Source organism: Asterias rubens, chromosome 18 (assembly GCF_902459465.1).
Source record: "Asterias rubens chromosome 18, eAstRub1.3, whole genome shotgun sequence".
Taxonomy (NCBI): Eukaryota; Metazoa; Echinodermata; class Asteroidea; order Forcipulatida; family Asteriidae; genus Asterias; species Asterias rubens.
Genome location: NC_047079.1, coordinates 6,170,226 through 6,192,881, shown reverse-complemented (window position 1 = coordinate 6,192,881; position 22,656 = coordinate 6,170,226). Strand labels below are relative to the sequence as shown.

At 37.7% G+C, this 22,656-nt stretch overlaps 3 protein-coding genes across 6 annotated transcripts in view; 1 reads left to right on the top strand and 2 right to left on the bottom strand.

Moving 5' to 3' along the window:
- Nucleotides 1-3,095: 3,095 nt before the first annotated feature.
- Nucleotides 3,096-7,953, bottom strand: LOC117302703 (DNA fragmentation factor subunit beta-like). The gene is made up of 6 exons (XM_033786701.1): nt 7,755-7,953; nt 7,058-7,184; nt 5,642-5,836; nt 4,967-5,046; nt 4,215-4,498; nt 3,096-3,466 (listed from the first exon to the last, which is right to left on the bottom strand). Exons 1-6 carry the CDS (start codon nt 7,863-7,865, stop codon nt 3,262-3,264), a joined length of 1,002 nt encoding a protein of 333 aa, XP_033642592.1. The 5' UTR covers nt 7,866-7,953; the 3' UTR covers nt 3,096-3,261.
- Nucleotides 7,954-8,012: 59 nt separating this feature from the next.
- On the top strand, nt 8,013-14,172 carry LOC117302702. The gene is made up of 4 exons (XM_033786700.1): nt 8,013-8,268; nt 9,087-9,192; nt 9,959-12,468; nt 13,540-14,172. Exons 1-4 carry the CDS (start codon nt 8,093-8,095, stop codon nt 13,610-13,612), a joined length of 2,865 nt encoding a protein of 954 aa, XP_033642591.1. The 5' UTR covers nt 8,013-8,092; the 3' UTR covers nt 13,613-14,172.
- Nucleotides 14,173-15,457: 1,285 nt separating this feature from the next.
- LOC117302214 overlaps nt 15,458-22,656 on the bottom strand; it is a 43,324-nt gene continuing 36,125 nt past the window's right edge. For all 4 annotated transcript variants that reach the window (XM_033786036.1, XM_033786037.1, XM_033786035.1 and 1 more), the window contains exons 14-19: nt 22,485-22,580; nt 21,777-21,937; nt 20,925-21,116; nt 20,088-20,167; nt 18,155-18,256; nt 15,458-17,998 (exon numbers count right to left, since the gene is read on the bottom strand). In XM_033786036.1, the coding sequence (XP_033641927.1) occupies nt 17,829-17,998; nt 18,155-18,256; nt 20,088-20,167; nt 20,925-21,116; nt 21,777-21,937; nt 22,485-22,580 (801 nt within the window). In that variant the 3' untranslated portion in view covers nt 15,458-17,828. The remainder of the gene's footprint in view (nt 17,999-18,154; nt 18,257-20,087; nt 20,168-20,924; nt 21,117-21,776; nt 21,938-22,484; nt 22,581-22,656) is intronic.

Here is a 22,656-nt window from a genome sequence, read left to right as displayed (position 1 = left end):
TTTTGAGCCTAAAATTGATAAAAATGCTGGACTTACCCCTTGCGATTTTTTCAGTTTTTGGCCTAAAATTGATAAAAATGCTGAACTTACCCCTTGTGATTTTGTCAGTTTTTGGCCTACAATTGATAAAAATGCTGGACTTACCCCTTGTAATTTTGTCAGTTTTGGGCCTACAATTGATAAAAATGCTGGACTTACCCCTTGTGATTTTTTCAGTTTTGGGCCTTAAATTTATAAAAATGCTGGACTTACCCCTTGTGATTTTATCAGTTTTGGGCCTAAAAATGATAAAACTACTGAACTTACCCCTTGTGATTTTGTCAATTTTTGGCCTAAATCGATAAAAATGCTGGACTTACCCCTTGTGATTTTTTCAGTTTTTGGCCTACAATTCATAAAAATGCTGGACTTACCCTTGTGATTTTGTCAGTTTTTTGCCTAAAATTGATAAAGATACTGGACTAACCCCTTGTGATTTTTTCAGTTTTGAGCCTAAAATTGATAAAAATGCTGGACTTACCCCTTGCGATTTTTTCAGTTTTGGCCTAAAAGTGATAAAAATGCTGGACTTACCCCTTTTGATTTTTTCAGTTTTTGGCCTAAAAGTGATAAAAATGCTGGACTTACCCTTTGTGATTTTTCAGTTCCGGGCCTAAAATTGATAAAAATGCTGGACTAACCCCTTGTGATTTTATCAGTTTTTGGCCCAAAAATGATAAAAATGCTGGACTTACCCCTTGCGATTTTTTCAGTTTTTGGCCTAAAAGTGATAAAAATGCTGGACTTACCCCCTTGTGATTTTTCAGTTCCGGGCCTAAAATTGATAAAAATACTGGACTTACCCCTTGTGATTTTTTTCGGTTTTTGGCCTAAAATTGATAAAAATGCTGGACTTACCCGTTGTGGTTTTTTTTTTCAGGTTTGGGCGTAAAATTTATAAAACTGCTGGACTTACACTTTGTGAAAAAAAATTGGGATTTATAAGATTAAACTGTTAGTCCAGCATGTTTATCCATTTTAGGCCCAAAATCGCAGGTGTAAAGTCCAGCAATATTCCAGGGAAAAAAAACTTCAAGGGGTAGGCCTAAGTCCAGCAATTTGTTATAAACAAATAAATTAAATTAAGTACCAAATACTTTGGTGTATAGATGGTTCAAATGAACTAAAATTAGAGTAAATTTGTGCAAAGAGTTAGTCAGAGTGACGACCAGGCTTTCAGGGGACTCAAAGTCTGATCGAAACCAGCGTGGTGATCACCCATTAGAACCCTTAAGGGACTTGCAGTCCCGGTCCCTCCTTTACTCTCCCACACGGAATATCTTCATCCACACCTAATTTGGGGATAGACATGACGGACCCCAATCCATTACTGGTGCAAGCAGTAAAAGTCATGTCCCTGTTGGTACGGGTAGGATTCGAACCGGTGTCCCAGCTCTGGATTGCACGCACAATGGAACTATCCAGTGCACCGTGTCGCCACAGTGCCCGTTGGTGTTTGGAGATGATTTTAATACTACTTAAATAATTCACTGCATGCGTCCAGGCAAAATAGAAAAAGACACTCGAGGGATTCGAACCCGGGTCTCGTAGCTCCCAGTCCAGAGGCGTACTGATCTAGCTACGGCGCTTCTTGGTATAAGAGTAGAACAACTACCAGTGAAATACAATTAAAACAAACTCAGTATAACACGCCTGTATGATTGTTTTATTTATTTAAACCACTAAAATTTATTTCCTCCGTGGATGTAATAATATACTTTTTAGAAATTATTTTAACACATTTCGGGGACATGACTTCGGTTAATTTGAGGATAATTTTACATTTGAAAGGGGGGTAAGCCCATCGTTTTCATCAAATTTGCACCAAGTTGTAGTTGTGATTTTATGCTGTAAAATGAATGTAACACCTGCATCAGGCATGCAACTGTAACTTCACCCCCAAAAAAAGAGGAAATGATTTTGTATACCATTCATTCTTCAATTTTGAATGGTAAAACTGACAATTAAAAAAAAGAGGAAATCAGCTGATCCGAGGAAAAGTTGCATGTCTGTTAAAAACGTTTCTGGAAATAAATAATTTGAAACGCTCAATATAAAATTAATTGTAATAAGTTCACTTTTATTCAGTAGAGACCGCCCTGGGTTTTTTTTTAATGGCAAAATGCCAGCCATTTTTAAAACAACTACACATTAGCTGTTGTATAATTTTAATAGTTAATATTAAAAAATAAGCTACTTTTAGTTCTTGTTAAGATATAAACAAAATATTCTAATTTGTACTAAAAAATATTTACATATAAAACAAAGAAATTGATTTTTACTTTACAATAACACGATGAAATAGAATATTTAAGATGTTCAACTGTTTGAAACACACACTTTATCTTAAGATTAATATTAAAATTAAGTCATGTACATAATTTCAAAAATGTGTAAATTTCAATTTTATTTACAAATTTACTATAAAAGTATGAAAATTGCTGTTTCACAACGGGACACAAGGGTGACTAACCCGATCACATCTTCTTGTGGAGAATAACAGAAAATGGAATTTGTTCATTTGGAATGTTTCAAAGTGAAAACAAAGTTCAAGACAATGTGATTTTATTTTACAAAAGGTAAGGAATTTTATTTGGTCCGATACCAGGGGTAAAAATATTTATATATAAATATAGTAGGGGGGGGGGGCACAAAGGCAAGTTACAAACTTTGAAAGAAATCTTATTTTTGCATGAAAAATAATTTGCTGAAAACTGTGAATCGCTCGACATGATTTGTTCAAACTGTTAATATTGAATCACTTCTTTTAAGACTGTTGAATGCAGATTTAACGCAGCACTCATTTCCAAACCTAATGAATAATAAGTACTATTTCTTATATGGCGCATTTTCACAAAAGCGTCATAATGCGCTTTACATCAGTGCCCTGGTCAATGGGCAAATAACAATCCTTTAATCTTGCTCAGCTCCCTGGGGAGTATACAACCCGGGCAACCGTAGCGCTCCAAAGGTTTTTTCATACACAATATCAACCTCTACCCTCGCAGGTACCCATTTATACCCCTGGGTGAAGAGAAGCAATTATAGTAAAGTATCTTGCTCAAGGACACAAGTGTCAGGACCGGGATTCGAACCCACACTCCGATGACCTGACCACCAGAGCTTGAATGATGACACCCTATGAATGAGCTGGGTATTAAAATAAATGGAAATGGTTGAAACTGGTTGGGAAAACCTACAAATATTAATTTAACTTCTGGGTTAGCGTTTTATTTTTCTGTAAAGTTTACTCTTGGCGACTCTGCCGTGGTGAATTCCCTTGTCGTGGCAGCGTATATCAACTAGCTTCAGATTCTGCCGAGTAAAGAGAAGTTCGTAGAAGTATTTCACATTGACCTGCTTGTTAATGGGGCAGTTTTGGATTGCATCTCCTAAACGTGGTATCACCTCCCGTTGCTTTTCAATTCTGTCAAAAGAGAGTTATATCAAAGAACAAAGAATAAGAATAGAGAACTTGTTTAACAGGCTACCCAAACCCTAGTCTTGAAATCAAGTTGGTAATTGTTAAGCGCGGTGTAGTTATTGGGACGGTACACACATCCTCGATCCCAGTATGTGTGTGAGTCAGAGAGCTGCCACGCAGACAGAAGATTTAGAAGGAAATAGCTCCAGGTTATCTTTGTGAGCTACTACGGGTCAAATCAACTACACGCACTCTGCGCTCGACATCCTCTGGTGCGATATATTTACAGGAGAAACTTGAGAAAACTGAATACTATGGCGATTGATCATTCATAATTATTTAAAGAAAAAAAAACCTTAAGCCTGCCAGCGAATTGTACCTTATTAAGGTTTGCATTTTGAGATAACCAAGTTTTTCAAATGAACTCCACTGTTTTCTAACCTGAACCGAAATCGCAAACTAAAATGAACTTTCTTACAACAGCAGTTTTCTAAATATCTTCTCTTGTTCCTCGCATACCTTCCCTTCGGAATGCTTTTGATAACTGATCAGAAAACTTTTGCCTGCTAAACAACCCTACCTCAAGCAGACATAAAACCCAACAGCCATAGGGTGAGTTTTGGCGGTCGTAACCCAAAATTATTCGATCAAATTGCTCATTGGTTTAAATTAATCACTGGCAAAGGGAAATGACCAAAAAAGTAACTGGTTACGACTGCCAAAGCGCACCCTTTATGTTATTTAAACTTACACATGATCAAGGTTCCACGAGCTGAAAAAAGTCAGGTTATCCTTGGTACTGTATGGATTAATCAGATGGGCGTCAGAGCACTCGTCCAAATTATACCTTCCCTCGCACTGGAACCAACCGTTCTCATCGCAGAGACGATCCTCATGTTTGCAGTTTCTCTCAAAGTAGAAGCCGTGGTACTTGTTGGCCTTCAGAGTGTCTCTTAGTTCTTTAAGAACCAATTCATAGTGGACCAAAGATGCCTGTGAGAAGTTCTCTTTGGACAGTTTGAGAGTGTCTTTTGTCTGAAATGAAGAGGCGGGGGAAAAGAAAAAATGATAACAATGGAGAGTAACGAGCAAAAATGAGAATCATGTCTTAGGGAGACATCAGAGTTGAACATTTTTGTACAAAACAGAAAAGAAGAATTTACCCAAAGAGTTTAAATATAAATAAATGCATATAAGCCTTGCATACAAAATATCATGGAATCTTAAAACATGTCGCACTGGACTTTTACCAGAAGTAAACTTCCCTTGGCCAAATTTATAAAGCACAAAACACTTCTGAGCAAATTTCTTGTATAAGCAAAAAACAAGCGGGCCACCAGTTGCCACAATGAACACTCTTGGAATTTTGACTTGTGACCGGTTTCTGCGAAGCAAGAAACCAGAAACTAAAAACTGTGCTTAGCAAGTTCTTTATAAAATTGGGCCTGGTCCAGCCCCCCTTTTAAGGACAAAGGAAGTTCAGATTCTGCCATCGAGCAATACCTTGGTAAAATAGCCTCTCACTCGATCCTTTGCCTTGTCAAACATCACTTGGGATTTGGTCTTGTAGCGCTGATCCATGCCTGCATAAGTAAAAAATTAAAACAACTTTTAAGAAAAACAAAATTTCATTAAACTAACCTTGACTATGACAAATTCATTAAAAAGTCTTAATTCAAATTAAAGTCTGAAGTTTCTTATACCTGGTATAATACGTGGGCAGAATATAACAAGACTACTGTCTTTCTTTGTTTTATTTCTAAATATCACAATAAATAATCATAAAACATACAAGCAATAGGTACAAAGGGTAATAACACCAGGAAAACAGCCTTATACAGGGTCTGGTCCCTTTATATTATAAATTAATTTGTTTTAGTTTATAACAATAACAATATAAATTGATGAAATGAAAGTACGGAGAAAGGTATACATAGCACTAAAACTGTTTTTTTTTTTGGGTGAAATGAAACTGCTTTTAACAATTTGTTTGCTACAGATTGTTTGCTAACACATAAACTGAGTGTCGATTAACAAACAGGAAAATTAAAAGAAACATATTTAGGTAATTACAAGACTAGATAAATTGGAATGAGTAATAATGGTACAATCGTGGTATTACTGAGCCATGAGTCTGATTGAGCCAGTTCATTCAATAAAAACCGCCCACAACATTACCTCCAAACCAAGCAGGGTCTTCGTTTCTATCTTCAGCATTAATATTTCCTTTCTGTGAGGTGGTGAACTCAACTAGAAGTCTCTTGATTTCAGACGGACTGGTGCTAAGGATGTGATCGACTTCTTTTTGATAGTTGGTCCTGCTTAATCTGTCAAGAATCTGCTGAATTAGTACTGGTAGTGAGATTGGGTCACCTGTTAAAGGGAAGGTACACGTTTGGTAATTACTCACAACAAATATTAACTTAAAAACTGACTTGGTATCGAGCAATGGAGAGCTGTTGCTAATATAAAACATTGTGGGAAACGACTCCCTCTGAAGTAACGTAGTTTTTGAGAAAGAGGTAATTTCTTACCAAAAAAATAAAAGACTTCTAGCTAGAAGTCTTTTATTCTTATCTGAAAGCACACAAATTCGTCCGACAAGGGTGTATTTTCTTTCATCATTTTCTCACAAGTTCGATGATCAATTGAGTCCAAATTTACACAGGCTTGTTATTTTATGGTTATGATGGGATACACCAAGTGAGAAGACTGGTCTTTGACAATTACCAAACGTGTACCTTCCCTTTAAACAGAAACATCCATTTGTCATAATATCCCCCAAAATGTTTGATGCATTCTTTTATTTCCATATTCTAATTTCTATTCGGAATCGTCAGGATAGCTGTTTTTTTTTGTAAACATGAATGAAGTATGCAGCTGCAGTTTGTCGAAAAAAAGAAAAAAAAAGGAAGGAAAATGCCAGCTACAGCAAGACTTTGTACTGTTTTTAAAATTATTTTTCAACGACACAGTTGTAAAACCCAAAACGAAGAAATCAGCAGCTCAGCTGAAAGCATGCATTGTGACCACATCATTGGCAACACACGCCCCTATAAATAAAATAAACCACAGCACCCACAGCGATTGCTGCGGTGCCCTGTGCTTTTGCTGTGCTGCCCTCTGCAAAGTTGCGATACAATTTCACATTTTCCTAATAGAAGTGTCCTTTACCAGAGTGAAACTGCTGTGCCACTTGAAGAGTATTAGGCCGTGTCCGAATTGGCGATTCGGCTACAGCTACGGCTAGATCGCGCGCGTCTGCCTATTCTTCACCACTGGCAGACGTGCTGATCTAGACATAGCTGTAGCCGAAGTCGTCGTTTCGGACACGGCCTTAACTTCAACTCCTGATCTGATGCATTTTTATCAATGGGGCCCTGCCAGGGGTTATAGACCGTGTCGTATGTGATTCTGTACATAACCCCCAAAAAATATTTGGATCCACATTTCGAAAAGCAAGCGGATCTTTGGGAGTTCTTACTTAGGGAGTTCTTAGTAAGTCACATTGTTACGCAGTTCTAAATCTAGTGCGTAGAGAAATAATGAGGAAATCAGCTGATCAGTTTCCTGCCTTGAAAATATTTTGCTCACATTTCCATGTCTTGCCTCGCTCACACAAGACCAACACCGTGTCTGGCACCAGCAAGTGGAAGTAGTCTTCATCTTCAACAAGTGTTCCATCCAACTCCAGATAGACTTGCGCTCCAAGCTTTTGTATCTTCATCAAATCAAACGGAACAGAACTTCAGAAGAAATCAACTCCCAACTTGTTTCATAATAATTGTTGGATAAATTTCTGTATCCTGCCACCACTTCCTCACTTTACAAAAAGGGATAGGCCTATCTCAGGTAAATCTCAGGCCTATCTGAGGTAAATTAGACACTATACTATTTCATATCAAATGAAAAAGCGGTGGCGTGATGTGGAAACTGTTCATCATTTTTACAAAGAATACAGTAGACAGGTATTTTCACACAAAAAATTGTAACAATACAATTGAAAATAGAATGTATCAATATTGCTTAGCAAAGTTTGGTCTCAAAATGTAAATATTTAAATAAAGCAGGAGAGAAACAGCTATACCCACCCCATCACTATATCTTACTTTCAACACGCAGAAAAATTCAGTTATTTACGGAGCCGAGCTGATAGGAAAATACAATAATGCTTTCAACTTTCAAGTTATTATTATTATTATTATTATTATAAAGTTTCATTCATTCATGAATTCATGGCTTTGTAAACTCAAGTGTCGTAAATAGAAGGATAACTCGTTGGTTTGTTTACCTTTAGTTTTGTACAACCTTTGTCGATCACTTCGTTGAGTGTACTGGCTGCAATCCCATATCGTTCGGGTTCAACACAACCCCTAATCGTGAAACGTTTGTTGTCTCCCATTTCTTCAAATCGTAGATGTTTTTCATAAAACCCCACTCCCCTAAATTGTTTCTTCCAACCTGGAATTCCCCACTAACATAGAGTTGTTGCCGAGCTCTCTACTCTTTGTTGTCTTCATTAATTTTCGTGTGTGCACGCGAAAACATCACGGTATTGGAACCGAGAAGAAGTAAAGAGAGGACTGAGTGAAGTTTAAAACAGCATCCAAAGAAACGAAAGAATCCACGATGGCTGCTGCGGGGCGCCGAGGAAAGTTGAGTTTGAAAAGAAATAGGAATGATGATGATAAGCCATCGATATCCTTTAAGAAACCAGCCCTAACACCAAAAAGTGAAGTTTGGGAGAGAGACATCAACAACAGCAAAGTTGAACCCGAGATGTATGGGGAAGATCGGTTGAGTCGGTAGGTGGTTTCGGAAAATGTTCTTCCCAAAAGTATATAAAATATCGTACTATAACATTATAATTCCAATTGAATGAATGAGTTGTCATTAAATTATGCTTATTAGACATATATTAGATCATTCGTGGGGGACATTGGTAAAAAAATGTATTTATGATAACTAAAACGTTACCTTATTTGACTTTGATTTGAGTAAATCAGTACTTTGTACTAACTTAGGCTTATTTCTGAATCTGCCTGCAACTTTCTTCACTCATTCCATAAGGGGGGGGGGGCGGGGGGCGGGGCATGACCAGGCCCAATTTCATGTGTCTGCTTATTATTACCGTAAGCATGGATGGAGCCGAAAGTAAAACATCTGCGTTTACGGAAGCATGGAGATCTGCGCTTTTGCCAAGCATGTTTGACAGGTTAGTAGGAAATTTAATTTTTTACTTGTGTGCCGAGAGAGGTATTTTTGTGGGTTGTGTGCCGAGGTATTTGTGAGTCACCAATTCACCTGCGTGAACCAGGGCCCAATTTCATGGCTCTGCTTACCGTAAAGTAAGCATAGAATTGGCGCTTACGGAAGCAGGGAATTCTGTGCTTACGGCAAGCGCATTTCACGGGTTAGCGGCAAATATTTGCTTCTGCGCGTGCGTACTCCACATTACTAGACATTCTACGCTTACAAGGCTAGCGCAGAAATTTGGCGCTTGCACGTAAGCAGGGAATCGTGATCGTAAGCGCAGAATTCGGAGGTAAGCAGAGCCATAACAATTCCTGAAAGTTCAGCTGTTTTATTTTTCCATTTTTCTTTTTTCTCTCTCTGTTTGCAGGACCCCAAAAGTAACAAAAGAAATTTCTTCCAGTCTTACTACAGAAACTCGACAAAACCAAGAGTGGACTAGTCTTCCTGAGTTAGCACCTTGGTTTGGTCTTAAGGTAAGGACAAGATTCGAATCGATCACTTGTAAGTCTCTCAAGTAATTGTTATTGAAGTCCTAAGCCAAGTTCCGTAGAGCTACTAAAAAAAAAAGCACATGTGTCGAACATTCTGCTCAAGAAAAGTTAGCTGGAAATCAGTTATAAGTGTGTGACGAATGGCTGTGTGACGAATTGCTGGTAACCGTAATCTGGTAAGCATAGTTCGTTTTGTGCTTAGCTACCTCTCTGAATTGGGCCCAGGTCTATCATGAACCACCATCAAGTCCAAGTATGAGTCACAGTCGGAAATTGAATGGAATGTCTTTGGATTCGCTGAAGAAATATCAAGCAAATTAAAGGAACATTACAGAATTGGTTTTTGCTAACAAAACAGTTTCTGGCAGTGTAAGCACTTTATGTAATCAACCATGTACATGAACTGACACACCTGTAGAAGTTTAAGATCGATCAGCCATCTGGGCCACGAGAGAAAAGTGAAAAATCTATTACAAATTTTGCATTGCATCAATGCCAAAGTAAAAATAAATAAAATGCTCACTGAGCAATAAACTCCAAACGCGAAGTTACTGTAGATTATTTATTTCTCATCAAATATGACATTTCAGACAGAAATATTTCAAGGGATGTTTTCAACTATCATCATCATGCGACCTTGTAAGTTTTATGTAAATCTGTGATCTTCGCGATTTTTGTTTCTTACCAATTCTGTAACGTTCACTTTAATTTTAAAAACAAACATTTACTTTGGTTTGATTGTAAACAGGGGAAAGAGAAGGAAGACTCTCCGAAACTTGAAATCATCAAGATGGGTACAGTCTCCATTGAATGGCGCCCTCTTCCCAAACACTGTCAGCTTTGCCTGGTCAGAACCAGCCACAAGAGGGCGGTACAACTTCAGGAACTCTCCGCCGGATGTCTCGGCCTTGAGACAAAGAGCGCAGCGCCGGTGTCTGGCGAAAAAACTCCAGCTTCTCTTCAGAGATCAAAGACTTCAAGGAACGGGTTTGAGAACAGTGTGAGGAAGGAGACAGCCAAAGAAACTATAAATATTGGAAGAACTGTGAGGGAAGAAAATCTACCTGTCAATGAGAATCATACGACCCCCCAAACTACAAATGCGGGTGCTGATTTACCTCTCAGAGATAAACATAGACACAGCAAGAGTTTTGTGAAGAAAATTGATGCCGGGAAATTTCAGGACCTAACAAAAGAACATTTTCAGGCCTCAAATTCAGAAACCAAAGGTGTGCAAGCATTGCTTGCAAGTTTGAATACGGCGGGAAATCATAAATCAGCAGAAGAATTTGAAGTTGAAAGAAAAAGATCAAGGATGGATAATCAGGGCTCTCTTTCTTCTACCTCGAAAAACGTTGATCTCGGACGAAGAACTGTGAGGAAAGAAGATTTACCTCAACAGCCCTCAGCAGCCAAAGTTAATGTTGATTTGCCTCCTCAAGATAACCACAGCAGGAGTTTCGAAAGGAAAATTGATGCCGGAAAACTTCAAATCAAAATTAAGAAAATTGATGCTGTGCAGAATCTCGCTCAAGATCTAAAGAAAGAACCCCTTTCGGCTGCAAAGTATGAAACCAAAACTGTCAAAGCAATGCCTTCAAGTTTCAAGACGGAGGGGAACCATAAAGCAATAGAGCTAATTGAAGATTTTGACTTTGATAGAGAAAGAGCAAAAAGTTTCAAGACGGAGGGGAACCATAAAGCAATAGAGCTGATTGAAGATTTTGACTTAGAAAGAGAAAGAGCAAAAAGGAAGCATAATCAGGGGTCTCATTCTTCTACCGTACAAAATGCGCCTCAAACAGCAACAACAATTCATGTGAAGAATACTTCAAATGAAAGTTACGTAAATGTTTCCGTCAAAGACTCAAATTCTATAGAGGTTAAAAGTAATGATGCACAAATGGAGCTTATCGAGGAGTTTGACTTTGAAAAGGTAAGGTTGAAACAAAGCTATCGACCGGAGAGTGAAAACTCCAACTCAAACAACCAAACCTCTCTTGGTAAAGAGAGTGGCTCAGTCAAGAAGCGTTTTCCATCGCCACTTGCCAAGAAGAAATCCAAGATGGTGAACCATTCCAACAGCACCATAATGAGTCATTTTAAGAAATGCAACTTGCCTTTAGAGTCAAACAAACTTGGATCGGTTAGATCCTCACCTAAGTCATCTGAAAAGCTCTTAACAATGCAGCTTGGTGATGTTTCTCGGACCTCTTCTCCAGCAGGAGGAGAAATTTTGGACATGAAAGTTCTCTCACCGGAAATCATCGTCTTAGACAGCGATGGCGAGGATGAAATATTGCCACCCTCACCAAATACCCAATGCTCATCTTCCTTGAATACCTCAAAAAGAAAACTCTCTGAAATATCGTTTGAAAAGGACAGGACAGCCGTTGCCAAGAAGCCAAAGCTTGTAGACACTGTGTCGACAGGTCCTGGCATGAGTGGAAGCCTTGCCACAAAGTTGATTCTTGATCAGAAACTCTGCTCTTCTTCCCTGGCTTGGCAGAAACAGCCTTGTGGAAAGACAATAACTTCACAAGCCACAAAGACACTAACTGGCATAAAAACAACTGAAATAAGAAATGATTCAAAAGTATCTCCTAGTATAGCAACAAAGAAGCCCCTTTTCAAGAGGAAACCCGATAGACCCGGAGTAGAAGTGGAAAGGATTGAGGAATTTACAAGAAAAAATTATGTAAGCTTAGGCTCTATCAGAGTTCCGAAGCAGGGGACTCTGAGTCAGGCAACCCTGCCAATAAGACAAAATTTCACAAAAACAAACGATGGAAAAATGACCGCCTCAACAACCATGCTTACCAAATCTCTTGGGGGAAAAACACCAAACATTGCGAAGCATCTCGGGCAGAAAGCATCCTTAGTGGAACGCTCTCATACTCCAATAAAACCAAAACAGGTAGTCAGAGCACCTGAAACACAGAGAAGAGTGCCAGACGTAGCAAATCAATGGATAGCCAAGACTAATCAGTCAGGATTCCAGACTGCTACAGACAATTGTGATGTTCACTCAAGACTCAATGATAGAAATTACCATGGAAGCTACCCCAAACCGGGCATCACAACCCATACCCAGTTTACTCATAAAGGTATCAAACGGGATACTCAACACCCCGATGGAGGTACAAACCAAGACCAGCAAGCCAATCGGGGTACAAAGCAAGACCAAAACTTCAAGAGGGATGGTCATAGTGAAGTCATAGAAGCTTGTCCTCTGTGTACAATACCGTTCCAGCAGGGGTAGGTTCATTTTTAAAGGATCTATGTACTGTTCCCGAACACAAAACACAATGTCAACAGATTTACATTAAACTTACACAATTTGAAGATAATGATAGTAGAAAGCTTCCCTTGAAATTTTACTTACTGAGGTGCTGTAGTTTTTGAGAAATAAGTAAAAAAAATAATTTTCGTATCAGTTTTAGCAAAAACATATTAACTAGTTATGCTATGGTTTTGGTTTAATATCACAACTGGTTAATGGGATTTTACATGCTAAAATAATGTTCGTCTTCTTGAGACAAAAATTATTATGTGACTTGTTTTACTCATTTCTCAAAAACTACACAACCTCAGTTAGTAATATTTGAAGGGAAGCTTTCCACTATCATTTTCGTTAAACCCTGTAAGTTTAATGTAAATCTGTGGACATTTTGAAAATGTACCCGAATCATTTAAAGGGTTAGGTACTTTTTGTATGACACAAAACACAAAGTCCACAGATTTACATTAAACTTGAAACGGTTCAAAGATAATGATGATAGAAATCTTCCCTTAAATTATTAATTGCTGAGGAGTTGTAGTTTTTGAGGAATGAGTGAAACAATTTCACAAAAATAAATTTTGTCTTGGTAAGCCAACAAATATTTTAGCATAAAACAACAAATTAACACGCCTCTACTGAAAAACTTTTCACTTATTTTCTCAAAAACGTGATGACTAATGAAGCTGAAACTTCTACAGGAAAATTATATTAGATACATCTTCATGCACAGTGATTAGAGATTCATGTCTTGACTAAATGCTTGATCTACGAAAGGTACATGGGGTCAATTTCACTAAGAGCCAAGCTTGATCTGAACTGCAAATCAATCGTAGTTGCTTAGTAAAGTGTGATGTCACAATGCAAATCACTATGGTGATACTGACAACTTGTCTTACGATGGATTTTATTGCTTTTTTGAAATCAACCCCAGACCCCTTTAAGTGGTTCAATAATGTTGCAATTTCAGCGTGTACTTCTTACTGGTTTTCAATTGAAACTGAAAATAACCAAACTCTAACAAAATCTATCTTTCTTTTTGAATTCAGGTGGAGTCAACTTAAGAAAGACGAACATATCGCAAGGTGTCTATTCCTAAGTGGAGCTGATGCTACCTGGTAGATGAACATGTAGCCACAGTAGACTGGGACATGTATTGGTCTTACAGAACCAGCAATATAATTGGATACAACGAGAGGGCAAGGACTTTTTCACTTTACAAAGGGTTCCATTAAAAAATCTTAAAGTCTTTGAGAAACTTTTGAAGGGGTACTGAGGCAAGGGATGAGATTTGTCAGACTTTTTAGTTCAGCCTGGTGAAGAAAATCAGCCGTTACTTTTTCCATAATAACAAAATCATTCTCTTTGATCTACTTCTCTAGTGCTGAGAAAACTCCCTAAATCTCAGTGGAATCTATAACTCCAGGGGTTACTGTACAGATGGAAAAGCCATAATTTCAACATACATCAGCAGAATTTGTACCCTAGTGTCAGACCATTTTTTTTGTGAGCAATGACTCTCATCCCTGCAACAGTCTTGGGCAACAGAGGCCATGGTCTTCTTGTATTTCCCAGGCCTGCCCTAGAGTGTTGATGCGTTCAGAGACACTGGAAACCTTTGGCAATATTGTCAAAGACCAGTCTTCTCACTTGGTGTATCTCAACATATGCACAAAATAACAAACCTGTGAAAATTTGAACTCAATTGGTCGTCGAAGTTGCGAGAAAATGATGGAAGAAAAAACACCCTTGTCACACAAGTTGAGTGCTTTGAGATGCTGAAATTCGAGACCTCAGCCGAGGTCTCGAATTCAGTTCAAATATTCGAGTGAGAAATTGCTTCTTTCTCACTCCAAAACTATGTTACTTCAGAGGAAGCCGTTTCTCACAAAGTAAAATTTTTCTTAAAAAAGTAAAATTTTATGCTAACAATTATTTTGAGTAATTACCATTAGTGTCCAGTGACGTTAAAAACCTGTACAGAAATTATTGTATGTTCCTGTCCAAAGAATAATTTGTTGAGGAATCCATGTATGATACCATTTGTAAAAGTAATACAGAATTTTGCATGAAATCGGAAAGAGACAAATTTATTTTTGTAATGAACTCTAAGGAAACAAAGTTTTGTGTATCGCTGAGCCAAGTATATTTGTATGTCTGCTAAGCAAATCACTGTTACAAATAGTTACAGGTGTAGTTTAACATTGATGCTTTTTGCAACCTCCTCTACCATGAAGTAAGCAGCAATTTGTATGATTTTATATTTTGTTGTAACCCTTCCCGAGGGTAACGGGCAATGTTCCTTCTGTAATAAAGCAAGCAATCTAATCGATTATACTAACTGCGAAAAAATCATGTTGATAATGCCGCAATCCTATCATCCACGTTAAGTACATTTTAAAGAATAAAGAATCCAAAACACAACAGAGAGCCAAAAACTGTAGTTATTTGCATAATAATGTAATCAAAACTTTTATTAATAAATTTTGCAAAAAAAAAATTTTTTGTTTGAACTTTATCAGGCAAATGTTACATCTGCAAAAAAAAACGTCTGTAAAAATTAACCACAAAACTATTAAGAAGCAGCTCAAAAATTTCTAGCACAACTTCAAATACAGCTACATTTTAGTTATAATCCTCTATAATTTAAAAGAATACAGTTTTAAAAAAAATGTTTTTATAAAATGCTAAGGTAACAACTTTTCCAAACGAAAAAGTTGTCAAAAAGAAATATATTCACTATGGAGTTAGTGCTGATAGTATTACCAGTCAATAAACAAGTAGAATTATTTGAACTGATGTTCGAGCTGTTAATCTTTCACTTCTTTATATATTAGGGACTTTTCGTTTTCAACGACGGATGGTTCTGCGACGGTAAAGATGACATTTGGCGTCATCTGCGCATGCGTCGGCTTTGAGGACGGTCGTCCCTCAATTTCTACGACAGTACTTGGGATGAATCTTCGTTGTGCTTTAAACGACAACGTTTAGCTGTACAACCGTCGCAGAACCATCCGTTGTCAAAAACGAAAAGTCCCTATTAACTATATTTTAAACCAATGATCTTTTAAAATAACAAAAGAAAACAACTTATTGATGGTTCACAATACATGTACAAAAATAAAACACATTTGAAATGCACACTTGGTCTTTTACTGCACTACATTTCACACCGACCTTCGACCTATCATGACCTCCGACCTATCATGACCTCCGACCTCTCATTACCTGTTAAGCCTCATCATGACCTGTCATGAATATATACTTAAATAACATCCTAACTTTACATGAATATTCATTACAATTATTTAAATTAAACATTTGCATATTTTAATCACCAGTACATGCGCCTTCTGTTTTGTTATCACCAGTTGTCCTGCCTCTGCCATGTTTAGTTATTTTTTTATTTTACTTCGGAGAATAAAATCATCAGATCTTTGAATCCTTAGACAACCTTCTGTTTTGTGTGCTGGAACATTTTTATAAAAATGTATCTACACTTCGCATTAAAAATTTAACAAATTAAAATGAGAGGACAGTGACTTCCCCCTGAACAAAACAAATATAAGTCTTTGTGAAAGCATAATTTGTTTTACGTATTTTAGAAACTGTAAGAAAAATGAAGTTATAGAAAGCTTGTGTTTTGTGTGTGTTCGTTGACCAAGTTTTATCGAACCAAAAAAATCAGATCTGCTTCAGTTTAATCAAAACAAGGTGAGCAAGGAGTTACTCTACATCATTTTCTCTACATGCCTGTTTTGTTCATAGTGGTGGCCAAACAGGTGGTGTTTTTATGACTGGAGTGATATAAACTTGTCTAATTCCGTGACGATTTGGAAAGTAAAAAAAAAAAACAGCCTGAAAAAAAATTATATTAAGTTTCAAAGACAAATGGAAAAATGGAATGCTGTTCATCAAAAAAGAAGAAAGACCTGAATGAATTGATTAAAATAGAACAAAAACTGTAGCCTGATAATCAATAACACTTAGTGCCAAAAAAATTATGCTTAATACCAGAACAGGATTACCAGCCAAAATACCATGTCACATGTACAACTATTGACTGGTGTCCTGCTTATTTCTGCTAAGCAGAAAATTGTTAAGAATGATTTCCTGCTTTTGCAGCACCATGAAAATGGGCCCAGGCGCTATCTTAGAGGTAAACGGCGACGAAACAATTAAAATGCACAGATTTGTACACGTGGCGCACAGGATTGGCCAATGAACAACCTCCTTTTGACCTCTACATGAGGGCGCCCTACTGAAATTACGTCATGTGCATAAGGTCTATCGTGTTTGATTTTGCTACACAATCTTCACTGGGTACCAATTAGTACAAAATCAACCTCCTGACATTCAAAACACTTCATGGTTCAGCCCCTCCCTACCTTCAGAGCATGCTTCAGCACCGGCATGCCAGGCCAGGTCTGAGGTCATCAGGCAGCATGCTTCTCGTTCCCCGGACTCGCCTTGCCTCTTATGGTGACAGGGCCTTCTCTAATCTTGCCCCCCGCCCCTGGAACTCTCTGCCTCAAAGTCTAAGAGATACACATGACATTTCTCACTTCCAAAACTCCCTTAAAACACATCTTTTCAGACTGGCCTTTGAACACATCTGAGATTGTCTCTTATTGACCCCGACCGACGCCTTTGAATGTTTATAATACAGAGATAGTGCACCTTACAATGCTGTGTTTTATTATTATTATTATCACATATCTGGCCCCTATGCTCAGCACATGGAGTACACAATCCACCAGAACCTTCTAAATTCTGATTGGTCAGAAATGGTTATGAATAATTATAAATAAGTCTTCCTTACTATGTAGTTTTATTATAAATAGATATATGCACTAAAAGTGCCCATTGCACTCTTTTACTTTAATAGAAAGAAAAAAAATGATTTTATGACTAACGGCGTTGCGGTACATTTTTTCATCTCTCAAGGCATAGTTAATACTCTGGTTAAATATCGCAAAAATAGTTTACATATATACAGATATATTACAGTAGAATACTTGCAAAGGTTGGTCTTGGTATAAAACGAGTATGAAAACTCCTATGACACACATGTATGTAGATCTGGGCCCAATTTCATGGCTCTGCTAACCGCCAAATTCTATACTTACTATCGCCATTCTCCGCTTACTGTGCAGGCGCCAAATGTCTGCGCTAGCTGTGTAAGCAAAGAATGCCTAGGTACATGGAGTATGCATGAGCACAAGCAAAAAGTAGGCTGCAGGGAACCAGTGTTCAATCCTTATCCATTCCGTAGGTGTAATCCTGAAGGGAACCAGTGGTTTGAGAGTTGTTCATGGGACATCTTGTTGCCAAGGTGTCACTTTTTCATAATCTTTCCGTGTCGTAGACGTTGGTCGCAGAGTGAGAGCAGCCGATGTCGTTGTTTTAGGTTACGCGCCAACACGTGGTCGTTCACTATCTCTTGGGTGTAGCTTGCAGGGAACCAGCCCTTTGCATTGTCACCGACGCGTGTGCCGTAGTACCACCCTGCGACGAAAAACCATCAAGTTTTAATCTAGTTTAATTTCATGAAAATATCATCACACCACAGTACACATGTACTAAACATTTCTTCTTGTTTCCTATTCAACCTGTTGGATGCGTCTTGGGACGAAGAGAAGGGACCAGATAAGATAATCTTACCTTCAATTTTCTTATCGATGTCAACTCTGTCATAGACGTCGAGTCTGAGCTCATCACGATCTTGAGCTTGGTACGGTTGTTTGCAGATGACCTGAGGACAATCTGGAGTAGAAGTAAACATAGTTTAATATTATTCCAAAAGGGTCGCAATACATGTATTACCAGGTTTTTAGTAGCACTAGGTACAATCTAGGCTAAGCTTGGGCGATATCACGATATTATCGAATATCGCGATATTAATTTGGAAACGATTTCGATATCGGATGGATTTGGTTTTAATCGAAATATCGATATATCGCGATATATCGCGATATCGATTAAATATCGCGATGCATTTGCTAGCTGAGACATCTTGCACCCCATAGGTTTGGAGTAAAACCAGAAGAATAGGTCATTAGAACACCTCTCTTATGCTATGACTGTCTCTTCTACAACTTTCACTTGGAGTTTGAAGACTGGTGATGTCAAATTTAATTAATCGCGATTATATCGAATATCGCGATATATTGTCGGCGATATATCGTGAATAAAATAAATCGATATCGCCCAAGCTTAATCTAGGCCTACCTTAACATCAATAGCTTCATGGAAGTATTGGGTTCTTGGTTCATAAAAGCAAAATATTCATAATAGTAATGAGTTTATAATAGCACTGAGTTTTCAGAACTGGGTAGCAACTGATTTATAATACACACACCGATGACTACAAAATAGCAATGGGTTCATAATAGCATCAAGCTCATAATATCACCGAGTTCATAATACTAATAGCAATCAGTTTATAATAGCAATCAGTTCATAATAGCAAAGAGTTCATAATAGCAAAGAGTTCATAATAGCAATCAGTTCATAATAGCAAAGAGTTCATAATAGCAATCAGTTTATAATAGCAATCAGTTCATAATAGCAAAGAGTTTATAATAGCAAAGAGTTCATAATAGCAATCAGTTCATAATAGCAATCAGTTCATAATAGCAATCAGTTCATAATAGCAATCAGTTCATAATAGCAAAGAGTTCATAATAGCAAAGAGTTCATAATAGCAATAAGTTCATAATAGCAAAGAGTTCATAATAGCAAGAGTTCATAATAGCAAAGAGTTCATAATAGCAATCAGTTCATAATAGCAAAGAGTTCATAATAGCAATCAGTTCATAATAGCAAAGAGTTCATAATAGCAATCAGTTCATAATAGCAAAGAGTTCATAATAGCAATAAGTTTATAATAGCAAAGAGTTCATAATAGCAATCAGTTCATAATAGCAAAGAGTTCATAATAGCAATAAGTTTATAATAGCAATCAGTTCATAATAGCAAAGAGTTCATAATAGCAAAGAGTTCATAATAGCAAAGAGTTCATAATAGCAATCAGTTCATAATAGCAAAGAGTTCATAATAGCAAAGAGTTTATAATAGCAATCAGTTCATAATAGCAAAGAGTTCATAATAGCAAAGAGTTCATAATAGCAACGAGTTCATAATAGCAATCAGTTTATAATAGCACTGGGTTCATGGTAGCAATGAGTATACAATAGCACTGGGCCGGTTTAGTTCATAATATCAAATTAGTAGGGGAGATGGTTTTAGCTTTCGATCCAAAATTGGACCTTTGTCAGAGGCATAAACAAAGTACAAACAAAAAACATATCCATTTATAGCAAAAAGGGAAAGGAAGGATTAAGGGAAGGTATACAAAAAGTGGTAAAATTATAGCCAATCAAAGTAACCAATACACATATATTTATAAGGCATGATATTTGGTCCCTAGAAGAATAAGAAACATTTTATCGAGAATAAGGACTGACCTAAATGTAAAAATGGTGTAGGCTTTAGTAGACTTTGCAGGCTATTTGATAAAAAAGTATCAATTTTTTATCCAAGGGCCAAAAATGTTGTCATGTAAAGTGGGAACTATTTACAGTAGCCAGCTTACCCCAAGATTCATAGATAGTTTCTCCGTCTTGAGTTCGCTTAGCAGGGTGCATAGCATCCATCCATCTCTCCTTCTCAGCTCTATCAGAAGAGAAACAGAAAACAAAATTAACAAATGTTCAAGCTCTGGTGTTTCTGTTCAGCAGAGTGTGGGTATGAATCCCAGTCGTGACACTTGTGTCACTGAGAAAGACACTTTACTATAACTGCTTCTCTTCACCCAGGGGGTAAATGGGTACCTGTGAGGGCAGAGATGGTTCTTGTGGTTGGTTTAGCTTAGTGCGCTACATATTTGGCGGCACAGGCTGTATACTCCCCAGGGAGCCGAGATGGTTTAAGGAATGAAATAATAGCCCAGTGATCAGGGAAATAATGTTGGAAGCGCTTTGAGACATGGTGTATAAAGCGCTATATAAAAACCGAACATTATTATTATTATTATTATTATTATTATTATTATTACAATGTCAACGATTATTATTAGGAGAGATAGAACGATATTGACAATCAGTTCTAGAAAACCAGAGTGGTCGGGTTGTCGAAGTGATATCTTTCCTTGCCTTCCACCTCCAGGAACCCTGTTTAAATCAAGCCAGGGACTCTGTAAATTGGGTTTTCAGTCCCTACCTGAAGGCTTGGGTTTCCCTGAAATAACTCACTGAGGTTTTCCTCCAACATCTAAAACTGAAACTTCCTTCACTGTCTTCTCTCCATAAGGGTTATTGGCTAGTACCATGATTATATTTGCTTCTCTGACAGTCCTTAGCACCACAGCCAGAATAAATAGAATGAAATGACAAATGTTTCAGAAAGACAGAAAAGTGCCGACAGTACTCACTCTGAGTTAGCGTCGAGGGCAAACTCGACTTCTTTCTTCTGGTTGTTCTGTAAGAACGACATGATGAAGACATGCTTGCAGGTGCTCGGTACCCCGTCGGGCAGTTTATTGTGTGATTGTGGATTGTTGACTGCCTCTATGTGCACTAGATTCCTCGGGCACCAATCGTAAACTTCATACTTCAGCTGCTCTCTGTAAGAAAAGAAGTTGACGAAGATTTAATAAATTTATTGACGACAGTGGTCATGTTTTCCGTGAATCACCACATACATGAAATACCAATTTGGGCCTTATTCATTGTGAGACAAAGAAAATGGTGAAAACCATGCAAAATTTTCAGCATGTAAACAAATTGCCCTTAATTTGAACAGCTGATGAGGGAAAACATTTCACAGAAAAATCATTTCAAACTAAATTTAAAAATAATTTTTTTATCCTGACTAATCTCGTGCAATCCTTTTTTTTTTTTTTTTTAACCCACCCACCGTTTCAATACGGCAGTTTTCAAACTGATGTTGAAAGGTAAAAATAGTCTGACCCCTCTCTGCTAAAATGAGAATCAGTATTCCTTTATGCCTTTCCAAACAGGGAACCAGACAAAACAAAATAGTCTGACTCTTCTTTGCTAAAATGAGAATCAGATTTCCTCACTGCCTTTGCCGACAGGGAACAAGACAAAAAATAGTCTGACCCCTCTTTGCTAAAATGAGAATCAGTGTTCCTCACTGCCATTGCAGACAAGGAACCAGACAAAAAATAGTATGACCCTTCTTTGCAAAAATGAAAATCAGTATTCCCCCAATTCCTCTGCAGACAGGGAACGAGACATATTTAAATGAAGTCTCAGCGTACCCCTTCATCTTCTCCTTGCAGATGACTACTTTATCCGTGAAGACAATAACTTGGATGCTCTTTGCGACCAGCCTGCCTCTGTTCAGTAACTTGTTCTCCTTCTTGATGACGTGAATACGCCCTCGCTTGACGATCGAAGTGGTCTGAGACAGGTTCATTTTCTGTCAAAAGAGGCGTATTTATATTTAAAGACGCTCAAGTACATTAGCGATAATGTGGTGTGTCATGGTGGGGCAGTCTTGTGCATCAAATTTAAAATCTAGTGGCTGATCATCAAAGTGGGTTCGAATCTCAGTCGTGACATTGCAGCCGATTTCACGAACACTAGTATTAATCCTATTTCGAGTAGTTAGGACGAGTAACTAGTCCTAACTTAGGATTAACCTTAAGGTTTACATGTTACAGTGCGAGGCCGGGATATGTCTTAAGGTCTAAGATTAATCCTAAGTTAGGAAGAGTTTGGTAAAATCGACGGCTGGTGTCTTTAAATACATAAATGCTTCTCACCACCCAGGAAGAAATGGGTACCTATGAACGTAGAAATTGTTGATGTGATTGATTAGCAAATCATCGCACCGTTTTATTTGCCTAAGCTGCACTTATAAGAGATGGATTTGGAATTATGGCTAAATGTAATCAATAATGTATTCACATGCGGCAAAAGTGGGCTTCAGACAGCTCTTCAGGGAGATGTAACCTTTGACCTACCTTGACCCCTTCTCTGAAGTCCAGCTGATTAGCGAGCTGTGTGACCTCCTCAATCAGCTCCATTCTCTTTGCTTCTTCATTGCATTGCTCGGCCATCTGACAACAAAATTGAAACAAAATCAACTATTGTCTTTGCTTCTCATACATGCCAAGAAAACCTATACAAAGTAAC

What these genes read in the sequence shown, in the direction of transcription:
- LOC117302703 (XM_033786701.1), bottom strand. Translation starts at nt 7,865, where the DNA reads ATGGGAGACAACAAACGTTTCACGATTAGGGGTTGTGTTGAACCCGAA. An exon ending in AGACCCTGCTTGGTTTGGAG is followed by an intron (nt 5,047 to 5,641) that starts GTAATGTTGTGG and finishes TTACTTATGCAG; the next exon opens with GCATGGATCAGCGCTACAAG. An exon ending in TCGTGGAACCTTGATCATGT is followed by an intron (nt 3,467 to 4,214) that starts GTAAGTTTAAAT and finishes CTCTTTTGACAG; the next exon opens with AATTGAAAAGCAACGGGAGG.
- LOC117302702 (XM_033786700.1), top strand. Translation starts at nt 8,093, where the DNA reads ATGGCTGCTGCGGGGCGCCGAGGAAAGTTGAGTTTGAAAAGAAATAGG. An exon ending in GGGGAAGATCGGTTGAGTCG is followed by an intron (nt 8,269 to 9,086) that starts GTAGGTGGTTTC and finishes CTCTGTTTGCAG; the next exon opens with GACCCCAAAAGTAACAAAAG. An exon ending in ACAATACCGTTCCAGCAGGG is followed by an intron (nt 12,469 to 13,539) that starts GTAGGTTCATTT and finishes TTTTGAATTCAG; the next exon opens with GTGGAGTCAACTTAAGAAAG.